The 12,886-nt window shown below is 33.8% G+C and overlaps 1 protein-coding gene across 3 annotated transcripts in view; it reads left to right on the top strand.

The window, feature by feature from the left end:
• The window catches only part of Dyrk2 (Dual-specificity tyrosine phosphorylation-regulated kinase 2), a 191,251-nt gene that overhangs the window by 118,373 nt on the left and 59,992 nt on the right, over positions 1-12,886 (top strand). For all 3 annotated transcript variants that reach the window (XM_074184497.1, XM_074184495.1, XM_074184496.1), the window contains exons 2-3: positions 10,043-10,159; positions 12,380-12,511. In XM_074184497.1, the coding sequence (XP_074040598.1) occupies positions 10,043-10,159; positions 12,380-12,511 (249 nt within the window). The remainder of the gene's footprint in view (positions 1-10,042; positions 10,160-12,379; positions 12,512-12,886) is intronic.

The following is a 12,886-nucleotide window of genomic DNA, read 5'->3' on the forward strand; positions in this document are numbered from 1 at the left end:
TGTATTTTATCTCATTGTTGTTTCAGTTTTTTGCTTAATATAATTGTTATTTTTCAACTAATCTTTTTAATTATTCACAAATTCTTTCAAGGATTTCAAATCACAGTTATCACCCGAAGACGATTGTGGATACTAAAAATCGAAACGTCGTGAAGTAACTTGGCTTGGAATATTTTAATTTTCAATTTTCATTTCTAGTTAATAATTTTCTAATTTTCATCTCTTGTTAATAGTTCAATTTTTTGATATTTTGTTGTTTTTTATATTTTCGTTGTTGATTGTATTTCAATTCATTGTAATTTCAGTTGTTTGCTTAATATAATTGTTATTTTTCAACTAATCTTTTTAATTTTTTACAGATTCTTTCAGGGATTTCAAATCAATTTATATCATATTATACAATGGAAGTCCGAAGTAATGAAATGCACCACAAAACATTGTCAACCACCTTCAAACAAAAGTTTTTGGCTTTCTACTACTTCATTTCGATACAACTTTCAGACACAAACTGGAAGAAAAGCCCTTCTGAAACAGATACTTTCATATAAACATTAAATTAAACGAGAGGAAAATTATTTCGAAACAAATACTTTCGTATGAACACTGAATTATACAAAAAACACTTTACTCTACTTAGTTTGTATTCCAAATATTGGTTATGGAATTGAATCCGATATCAGAACAGATTTGAACAGATTTCAAACAGGTTTAAACAGATCATTCACAGGATTTCTACACAATATTCTAAATGAATGGTAAAAATTTCACTCACATGGAACACTGTCATCCTCACTGGTATACATCGATGTTTTGCCGTAAGACACTTGCCTTAGAGCTCTTTGGTACCAATCTGAATAACATTATAATAAAAAAAAACACTATTCATTCATAAATTACGATTTTTGTGTCACGGAATAAGTTTCATCTACTCATGTCATCGATGATGTCGTACTGACATTTATTCACTTATTTGCTTAAATCTCAGCCAAAAGAAATCTTTTTTAAATTATGATTCCCACATTTTTTGTATCATGATGGAGTAGTAGAAAGTCAACAACTTTCTTTCTCAAAAATTAGTAACTCCTGAAAATATAACCCTTTCAATTTATGAAAATTATATATTGAAGAGATATATTTTAGGAGAGATTGATTTTTGGAAGAGTTTTGGCTTTATACTTCTTCATCTTGATAAAAAAAAATGTGGAAATCTTCCAAAGAAAGTAAGGAAACAATCAAATTCAAAAAAGGTAACTCAATACAAAGATCATCCAAAGAAGTAACTTTCAGACACAAACTGGAAGAAAAGGTCCTCTCGAAACAGCTATTTTCATATAAACATTGAATTTACACGAAAGAAAAATACATTTTTTGTATCAAGATGGAGAAGTAGAAAGCCAAAAACTCCCTTTCCTGAAAACTATATAGTATTGTTGGTTAAGCAACCCAATTTTTTTTCGATATGTGCAATAGGCGCAATACGCGAAAATGTGATACCTATATACGAGTATATTTTTTATTCATGATGATCAGTAAAACCAATAAAGTAAAAAATGAGCAAAATTTGAACTCGATAAGATTGTAATCGATGAGATAGTGAACATTTTATCAAACGATAACTGGATCATGCGAAAAAAATTATAATATTCCATTGAGACGTAATACGTATATGAACATCGAACAAACCTGAACACTAAAACATAACCCCACATTCTTCGTTTACAAATCTTTTCAATTTAAATTCACCTTTAAAAGCTTGAAAATGTATATGTAACCATAGAAGCATCGCAATACTATGTTTTCATTTCCCTAAAAAACAATGTAATATTTCCATTCGAAACAATCACAGAAATGAAACAAATATATAATCAACGGAGTTATTATTGCCACTCATAAGAAATTCACCTTCAGATGCAGCACAATCAAAACATTCAAATCTGATTATTTATTCAACCTATTTCAACAGTGGAGCCTTTCTCATATACTTTGTGTGTTCAGGATAAATTTGAGTTTCAACCCTGCTATTGTAATTTTCCCTTCTCAGCATTGCATAATATTGCTCTATCTTCATGCATTCCTCTTGATGCCCTACAAGTAAATTCTCTGATATGCATTTCAATTCTGTTCGGTGCAAATGATTTGTTAGTTGAAGTCAAAAATATTACTGACATTACGAGCGAAAATTACGCTGTTTAAATGTGACAGATACAGTTTTAATTTAACAACTTATATTCAGGTCTTGAGATATGAATATATGAATATGTGAATATACGATGCTATTGTAGAAAGACCAGCAGTTTGGGAAAAATAATATTTCTGTGATAGACAACTTTAGACCAATACTTTTCACTTCCTGAAACCAACAATTTTTTGCTCCAAATCGGGAATATTCGAAGAATATTGGATAAAAAATTATCTAGGTTTTCTTTTGATGTGAGGAAAATTTCAATGTGAATACATCACATTCATTTCCAAGTAAAAATAAAATAAATGTATCATACCTATTCATGAACTGGGTACCTTAATTACAAATGCACTCAAATACATCGCTTTACGTTTTTCGTCATTGCTGCAACAAATTTCAATTTGAATAATTGCACATCAGAAACGCTTTCGATCATTAGATTTTATATAAAACTCATTTAATTTTATTGAAATATTGCGTGAATAAGTCTAACTTTGGTTAATTACTTAAATAACTTGTGTCTGCCTTAATAAAACTTTCCTGGACTGAACACATCTTCAAACTAGTTTGATCTTCCTCTTGAAGATGATTATTTGGTGATCGAAACACATGTCGAGGTGTTAAAATAATGGTTTGGTGTTGGAAAAAAACTCCAGTAATATTCATTACTGCACCAAATGTTCCAAATAGTGCATCACAAGCTCAAACGCTTTATAATAGTTGAAACGTGATTCAGATGTTATACTGACAATCGTACATATCTCGTGACGTCACATTAGCTTTCGAACAACGCACAATTCAACGGTAAATACTATTATAAAAAATATGCCCAAAATCAGATTTGACTGAACGACTCTACTGATTTTCCTTCTTTGCAAAAAAAAACATATCGGAATCACAGTATGAACGAAAGACTGCAGTATAACTCTCCAACATAAGTTGCGGAACTAGTTCCCTGCGCTCACACCAAATAACACGCACAAATGTGCGGAATGACTATCCGTCACAACATTCTCAGTTCGAAATAAACCAAGCTTTGAGATAATAATACGGAAATATTGTTCTCGAGCTTGTCTAAGAATAGTCCCTAAACAACGGCACATTTCCGTTGACTCAGAGGGATCCCTGCTTTTGTTTTGCGGATATTTTTGAGAATAATGAAAAGTGCATAGTAAATGCGTTTATTGAGATCAAAATTCTCAGTTATTTGCACGAAAATATATATTCTGGATGTTTTTATAAGGGTATAGAACTTTGAAATGGAATAATTGAAGTTGAATTTTTTAATTGACATGAAATTTACTTTATTCTAAAGATAATCTTCTGGTATTATGGATTCAAATATGTCTTCTGGCATATTACCACCACGGCTACCTCGGACATAGTCAAATCTGAAGGTTCAATTTTCGATGACTTTCTCCAACATTTGTGGCCGTATATCGCGGCGAATGTAGTCCTTCAAGTAGTCAATAGTTTTCTTGCTTATCGGCGTAGACTAGCGACTTCACATATCCCCACAGAAAAAAGTCTAGCGGCGTTAAATCGCATGATCTTGGAGGCCAATTCACGGGTACGAAACGTGAAACAATGCGATTACCAAAGGTTTCCTTCAATAAATTAATTGTGGTACGAGCTGTCTCACATGTTGCACCGTCTTGTTGAAACCACAGCTCCTGCACATCATGTTTGTTCAATTGATGAACGAAAAAGTCAGTAATCATAGCTCTATAGCGGTCATCATTGACAGTAACATTCCGGGCAGTACAGTTTTTAAAGAACTACAGACCAATGATTCCACCAGCCCATAAAGCATGCAAAACAGACAGTTTTTCTGGATGTAACGGTGTCTCAACATACACTTGACGATTATCATAACTCCAAATACAACAGTTTTGTTTACTGACGTATCCAAGCAAAAGTGAGCTTCAAACAAAATTTGCCTTATGAAAATCGGGATCAACGTCAATCTTGTTTTTGGCTCATTCACTGAAGAGACGCCTTGCTAGGTAATCGTGTGGCTTCAAAGATCTTTCTGCAAAATCTTCCATAAAGTGGATGGACCACACATATCCAGTTGCTGTGAACGATGGAGGATAGACTTCTTCTGAACGCACTGTACGACGTCTCTGTGGATGTGTATTATCATCTAAAATAAACGTGGTGCAAAATAGTTTTATAGGTAATCGAATTAATTGCTCTGATGGACGATTATGTTGGTCGTAGAATGGACCTAGTTGCGCGATACGTATTTCGAATACAACCATGATTTTCAAAACAAATTTGCACAATTTGGAAGCGTCTTTCAGATATCAGTGTATTCATTTTGAAATGCCAAACCAAACTAAACATAAATCACTTAACAGCTGATAAAATGGCCGACAGTTAACAAAGTGTTTCTAACTTAAAGTTATATACCTCTGTAAAAATACCCTTTGCTGCATTCATTTTCGTATTTTCTTCGTCTCCGCTAACAAACTTTCAAACTTGTGTCACTTCTATTCAAAAAATTGCACATAATGAATGAATACCTCAATATCTAAAATGTATACTGGTAATACTTTCTCGTTAATAACACGCCTTAGACACAACTTATACATTTACTTCACTAGATCACTCTTTATTGTCCTATTTCTTCTTTCTATTGTATACTATTCTAACACTTACTAAAACTGAATTCAACTTTCCTTCTACTACTTTTTAATACCAAGATAAATAGTTAAACTTAACGTTTCGTAAGTGATCCAGGCCGCACCTGTCCCATTTACAACATTATCAACATCTCGCCCCTACACCTTCACCATATTTTATAAAAGTTGGAATGCCATATAATTCGAAACATTATATTATAAGTACAGAACTAGATTGCAGATATAGATGTATTTCTATGCGACTATATTTCAAGCGTAAACTTACGCTATTGAATTGTGTGCGGAGAGATTGGAAGAATCCAACCTCATACAAAAGTCAATAAAAATATTCTCGGACAGTCAAGCGGCGTTGGATGCTCTTGGCTCCTACCGAGCAAAGCCTAAATTGGTAGCAAATTGCCAAAAACGACTCTCTTCGATAGGAAGACTTAACAGATAGTCTCTGGTCTGGATTCCTGGCCATACTGGCCTGCAAGGCAATGAGGCTGCTGACTTCCTTGCAAAGGAGGCTTTGCCAAAGATTGAACACCTGGATAAAAGGTTTATGAACTTCTGACAAAATCTTCTAGGATTGTCTCACTCCAAGGCGTTTATTCATCCTTCGAAGCTTGATACCAAATAGTTGTTGGACTACAGTAGGTATGAACTACGATGTCTAACAGGCCTTCTTACAAGTCACCGTCATTTGAATCATCGTATGCAGAGACTCGGACTGACGGAAGACAGTGTGTGTCGCCTCCGTTTGGAAAATTATGAAACAGCAGAGCACATACTTTGTGCCTGCCCCGCTGGGGACCGAATTAGGCTTTCAAAGTTCGGCAGAGCCGTACTCTTACCATCTGACCTGAAAGACCGCTCACCATACAAACTAATCGGCTTCGTTAAGAAGTTGGGCTTATTGGGTCGAGTGTGAATAGGCGTGAGCCACAGTACACCCTTGCGGGTTGCCGTGGAGGGTTGAATAAACCCACTCACTTTGTACCTAACCTGACTTAACCTATAAGATGTATTCAGAGTCGTATAGTTTCAGGTTATCATTTGTAACTCCACCCCAGGTCAGTAATGACACACTGCAAGTAATATTCCACTAAGAAATAATATACGGTTCACAAAACTGCAACACGTATTTCATCGTACAATATCTTTCTCAGGCGTGTTCTTACTGTATAAACAAGCCTGAGAAGCCATTGTATAGTGTAACACATGTTGGGTTTTGGAAACTGTTCAGGGAAACTTTCCATCACAAGTTCCATGAAGTGTATATGACAGTCACGCAAGTCAAGAATACACCATATCAAAGTAAGCCCAATAATATTTCTAATATTTCCAAAGACTGTACAGATTCATGAACAGACAGTTCAAAATTGAAAATATTACTTCGATACCAATACACTAATGAAATGAACTTATTCTTGTGTTTCATCTGTAAGAAAAAGCAATAATAATAATTATTTTTGCAATAAGTACAGAACGCGTCAGTATTTATAATCAATGGCATTTTCAAAAAAATATTTTTTTTGTCGGTTCGATTGTTTATGTATGGCCAATAGTAATTGATAAAAAACTATCGTCTATAAGATAGAAAGGCATGATCTTAAACCCTATTTCTCGAGATCTCATTGAATGTCTGTGATATAATCAAAGAGAATTCAGAAGCCAAGAAGTGGCACAGAAGCGCAACGTCGTAAAAAAGCTTTACAGAAAGAAATTGCGCTTTGTTGGGTTCGTTATGAATGGTCCTTATACATACAAAATGACTAATTCATAACTCTTTTCAAGAAAAGATAAGTTATTCGATATTTTTTACCGTTTTCAGACGCTAATGGCGAAAGTTATATTAAAAATTTACGATCGTCTAACTCCTACAAAAAAATGATCTACATAGTCATTAAAATATCAACTTACCCACGCGTGAAACTTGAATTGACAAGATCGCAACAACATAACCACATGCATATTATTCTGAAAGATCAGTCTACTTGAACGAGTTTCATGGCTCGCAATATTTGTAGAATTTGGGATGTTTCCTTGAGAACAATCATGGAAAACTTTCATGAGTTTTCCAGCTCCGATGAGAGGAGCTCATCTATCACCGTGCTAAGATTGAATGGAATGTATTTTCAAGTTTAAATGTAGACATTTCTCCTTATGCCGCTATCTATGATATCGACATTGATATTCGTTTTTTACCTCTTCTATCAATCCCATGAATGGCGACACTGTAAGATAACCATCTAACTTCTATTCAGCATTGTTTTTGGGGTTTGGTTTCAACTCAAAGCACTCAAGTAATAATCATATGAGTCTTCACTTACTAATCGAAGATTAGAAATTTAAAAAATTAAATTCAAATATTGACATCTTCCCTTATCTATCTACTTATGTGTTATTATTCGTGGTTCAGGCCTCCTATCAATCCCATAGATGGCGTCTTCGTAAAGAGATGTCCAAGCTTACTTATACCAAAGAATACTAAGCCCATAGAAACTCATAAGTACAATTTCAGTGTATCCTGAAATTTATAGTACCTACCATGACCACCAGAAGACGATGGCAGCACGATGTCGGTATTCAATGTGGTTACCAACAGAATTGGATAGCAGTCTCTGACAACCAGTCGGCCTTTCAATGTAATTTGATTTTATTTTGGCGTAAGTCCCGACTTCGATATGATACGGCTGACCTGGTTGTCAGCGACTACTACCCAATTCTCTTGATAACCACATAAAATACCGACATCGTACTACCATTGCTCTCTGTCAATCAGGATAGATACTATAAATTTCCGGATATACTAAACTCCCGTACCCGTGTCCTTGCCCATGAATTTCAATATCACTTATAGTAACGCAACTAGTTTACAGTTGTTTGGAATTTTCTTCTTACCATTTTTTGGGTACTTCTCGGACAGATGTTAACTACAAAATTCATTGGACTAGAAGCTTTGTAGATGCTGGGTTGTTTCAGAAAAAATTATAGAGAGCATATGGAAAAGAATTGAAAGTGCAATATGATTGTCTATCATCAAAAAAAATTTTTTTACATTTGTGAATGTGGGTAGATTTACAGTTGAGTATAGACATCCATATTTCATTGGTGAGAATATTTTGGAATAAATTTTGAATAATCGATTGAGATTATTTAAAATTTGAGATTCCTTCTCATGTAAATGAATACAAACAATCAATGTGACGTTATTTCTCTGTGATATAGCGGGATACTCGTACTGTTCCATTTCAGATCAGAAGCGGACTATCTAATAATCGTGATAAGCACATTGAAAGGTTGATTTTACTCAGTTTTTTGTCAGACTCGGTCAAAATGGGTCTGAATTTCATCGCAATTCATTTTATCATTCAGAACTCTTAGCACATTTGCTAAGAAAAAATATTTGGTACCTTGTTGACAGTAACCTGTGAAACGAGGACCAAGTCATTAGTCCTGTCTGGTTAAACATGGATTTCGTACTAAATATAGCGCCAATTTTCCTGTACTAATAAAATATTCCCAATTTTCCCGAGCTATAAAATAATTTTTTCTCGACCATAAACACGAGCAGCCCATTCCAACACGTGTTCATCCTTGCATACACGTATTGTTAACCAGATCATGTGAAGCTTTATCATGGCAAGGACAAAGATAATTAACAGAGTTCGTTGCGACGTGGGAGTCCTCTGGGCTTTTTCATTCGGCGCGGGAAATGCCGTAGGCGAAAGTTCATTGTTTGCAGGAAAATGTGTCAATTCTTCGTGGAAAGCGAGATGCTGGGAAAGCCGGTTTTCTCGTTCTCTCCTGCTGCGTAGGCTATGAGAGGCGAGTGACTGTATTCCTACAGACGTGTTTCCCAGACGAAGCGTCAGAAACAATTAACGGAAATGTGAAAACAAGAATAAAGTGAAATTCAATTTTGAAATTACGTAGTAGGATTCCTGATGATTCATTTGAATATTAATGGATAACGTGTCAAAAAGTAATAGGGTATCCAAGGAGAGGATGGGAAAGACTTTCAATAATATCATAATGTTGAATAAGTTATCTTTGTCAATACATTTTCCATTCACCTCCTTCACTTGTATTCATTTTTTATATTCCATCATAGTCATTTCTTCGCCAAATTCACTCTTTTTATACCTACTCTCATTATATTTATATCTTGGTGGTGTCTTTTTACAGTCTGACGTATTAAAAATAAAAGCATCCTTATTAGACATACATTTTATAACCAATCGCAATATTGTTATTCCAATAAATCATCGTTTACAAGGCCAGTTTTAATCATAGTTTTCAATGTTAAAAACCTAACACATTACTGGATTCATGTAATTATGAAATAGTCTGTATCAAAATTACATCTAAATTCATTCATCAGCACAAGGAAATAATATTTGAAAATTTTGCCTTAGATATTCCACCAAATCAATTTTGAAACTTCCATTGAAATTATTGACTACACCACTGGATTCAGCGAGTTTTAGTTTATCACTGTTTAGAATTTTATCTAAATCTGTTCATTATTGTAAAAGTACTTCCGTCATAATTTTCCAATAAACGACATCATTTTATTCGAATGTTCTTCCCTTAAATTTTTTCAAAGATTGAAAATTTTTAATGAAATTCTGGGAAATGGAGAATCAAATACCGATGAATTGGTGAAATAAATAGGTGGAATATTTTACAAATTTCATTCCCTTTTAGTTTTTCATTAGCGGACGATTGTGAGGTTAAGTTGATACGAATCGTTCAAAAACTATGTGAATGGTGTTTGTTGTCAGCTTTTTGAAAAAATAGCTAATTTTTTTTCGTTTTTTCACATTAATAATTTTAAAAATTATTAAAAGTAGGCCCTGGAAATGCAGACACATTCATGACGTTTGGTGTTCTAGTAGACTTCTTCGATGTCTGACTAATTCAAATCCGTCACAGTGTATGTTTTTTTCAGAAGTTTGACCCTTTGATGGTTGTATCTATCGTAATTTCTATATTTAGCTCATATAATGCATTTCCAGAAAATATATTGGTGGAGAGAGAATAGGGTTAAATTAAAGTGCGAAATTCATTAGTTCCACTCAAAATTTTAATATTTTTTATGAACCCAATTAGTTATCTCTGCAAAAGGAATATGAAGTATATAAATACTTCCAGTTCGACCTCATAGTCTATCCAATATATCATACTTTTTCTTCATGATTTAAACATCATTATTTTTTTTCAGAGTCCAGCCAATCACCATCAGAAGGAAGTATTATCTTCGAAACCCAGTCAACATTTAGTAAAAGTATCTTCCCGAAATGGACCATTAACCTCAAAGGCTTCGCTCACTTATCTAAAGGTATAAATTCATCATAATTTATTTTTTCTTCGGAGATAATTGATTGGAAATTTTCAAGTCAGAAAATGAAAATGGCCCTATTACCTAATTTCCTTCTGGTATCGAAAGCTTCGACTGATATGGTCATCAGTTTCGTGTTCTGGGTACATTATGTTAATAACTCTCCGAGCCACTAGGAGGCATTATCAGTTCCGTCAGTCATGGGAGACACTATAAATTTTATTTAAGGCCGGCTTTGCTACATGGTAGCTTCATCAGTTGAACTGGACAAGGGTCCAACAGATCCACTTCTAATATAGCAAGTTTGAGTACCCATGCAGTCAATGAACATGAAGAAAAATACAAATGAAGAAATTACAATACGATTTTTAGTAGGAAACTCACATCCACAATATTTTTACTGAAAGTTTAACGGAAATTGCTGAAAGTAACCCAGAAATAATCAATACATATAAATATAACGATCTATTTTTTCTTAAACGGTTATATTCAGCGTGCCATGTTTGTTTGTGTCAAATTTAGTAGTTGAAGTTTGACCCCCTTCCTGTTGACAGATTGATTTGAAATTTGATACACACATTAAGTGTTGATGGCAGTACGATTTAATGAATTCTGTATCATTGTAAATCCAAGATGGCCGCAGCTACAAAATGGTGGATTACATATTATTTCACAACTACCTCAATATGGGTATCAGATGACAGGGCATGACTAGTACTGTAGTAGTACACTTTGAAATAAATGCAAATTCATGATGACCGCAGCTACAAAATATACTGAGGAGTTAGATTGCAACAAATTGTAGGGAAATGAACTTTGTAATACCGAGGCAATAAATGATCTGAATACAATAAGAATAAGTAAAAAAATGTTTATGTTGAACGCTTTTATTAGAAAAAAGATAATGATCTAGATAATGTACTGAAAGCTAAAAAATAGTTTGGAAGGTCCTAGGTAGCAGACATCACACTACTATTCTCAGCAATCTACGGTATTGGTCAAATGAAAAAATCAATAGTAGTGGAGTTTTTTCCCCAACACCAAACCTTTATTTTACACCTCGACACGTGTTTTGATCACCTCTTAAAGTTAAAGTAACGGATTGGTGTTGGGAAAAAAACTCCAATGATATTCATTACTACACCAAAGCTGTGCATCACAAGTAAATAAAAAAATAAGAAAATCGTTACATATTTACTCAGGTTACGCTACGCCCGAAGATTTTGATTTTTTTTATCCGATGAATACCGTAGATTGCTGAATAGAGTGGTGTGATGACTGCTACCTAGGACCTTCCGAATTACTTTTTAGCTTTCAGTACATTATCTACATCATTACAACTTAATTTCTTCAGTTGAATAGATTTAGCAGTGCACTGTAGAATCCCAAACTTCATGAAATGAAATCAACTTTATAGTTCCACACACTTGGCTCTTACAGATATCACCATTTATTAAAAATATGCGTAGTTTTTCAATCAGCACTGTTCTGTATAGAATCATCAATTTCAGTGACGTACTGAATACAGAGTGTGTCATTAAAAATTGAGATGACTGTCGTTTCCTTTTTTCACAACATAATTTTTGGTCATTTTTCAACTTTTTGTCGATTTTGATGAGAAAATATACGGAGAAGATGATGTGATATTATGAAATATAATTCTAAAAAGAAAGAATGATACTAAATGATATAAATAATCATACTAACCAACTTATTGCAGCTTGAGGGGAAAAACGATAGGAAGAGAAAGGGCTCGACGAAATTGCAAAAAAAATAATCGTCAGTTCATTCTACAGTAATGAATAAAAGTGAATCCTCTACGAGTTTTAAAAAAAACGTGATAAAAGGGGAGGCAAAGAAACACCAGACGAAATTCAAAACACAATTATGAGTAAAAAAATTGTTTCATTAAAAAATGAAGTAATTAACCATGAATCGAACTGGTGGTATATAATCTTCACAAGGAAACTTTATTAATGAATATACAGATCAGATCATAAAAAAGCTATTCTGTGAAAGTATTTTTGTTGACGAGTAACAGTTTCTGACCGACTGGACATTTTTTTTAAAGTTTCATGCCAGACTGATAAACTTTTCAGTTTACCTTCACAAAGCGTCAGCAGATTCTCTATTGATCTATATTTATTAATTTTTTTGACTGAAATGTTCACAGTCAGCAAGTCTTTTGTTAAATTATCATCAACAACAATTTTGTTTCAGTCTGTACACAATACCAGAGACTTCTCATCAGACTATGGATCCCATTTACACCAAACAAGTAGTAAATCTAGTAGAGTTTTAAGTACCTCCTGTCATAACGGAATCTCTAGGACCTCTTTGATCCACACAGACGTGAGTATAATTTTTAATGTGTTATTGAGAGTTACGAATTCGAAAAATGTAACAACAGTCGAAAAAAATTCCTCGAGAAACAATTCCATCGAACTTCACTTTTCATCGGTTGATATTATTACGTTTATGGCAAAACTGACAATGCGAGCGAGCAAATCAAGTTCTAATAATTCCAGTCACGTAACGTGACGTCACAGTGTACTAAAAATTACTCCAATAAAAACTACAATCAGTGTGACATAATTCATCATCAAATTTCTGATGACATTTTTTCGAAAAATAATAATTTTTTTGCCACAAATTACTGCAATGAGCATATCGCTCATTTGCTGCAACAGCGTCATAACTCAAAAATTAATGTACATGCTCGTTTCC

This window comes from Leptinotarsa decemlineata, unplaced genomic scaffold, assembly GCF_025532065.1.
Source record: "Leptinotarsa decemlineata unplaced genomic scaffold, Ldec_3_MD MMD2_tig00026354_RagTag_RagTag, whole genome shotgun sequence".
Classification (NCBI taxonomy): Eukaryota; Metazoa; Arthropoda; class Insecta; order Coleoptera; family Chrysomelidae; genus Leptinotarsa; species Leptinotarsa decemlineata.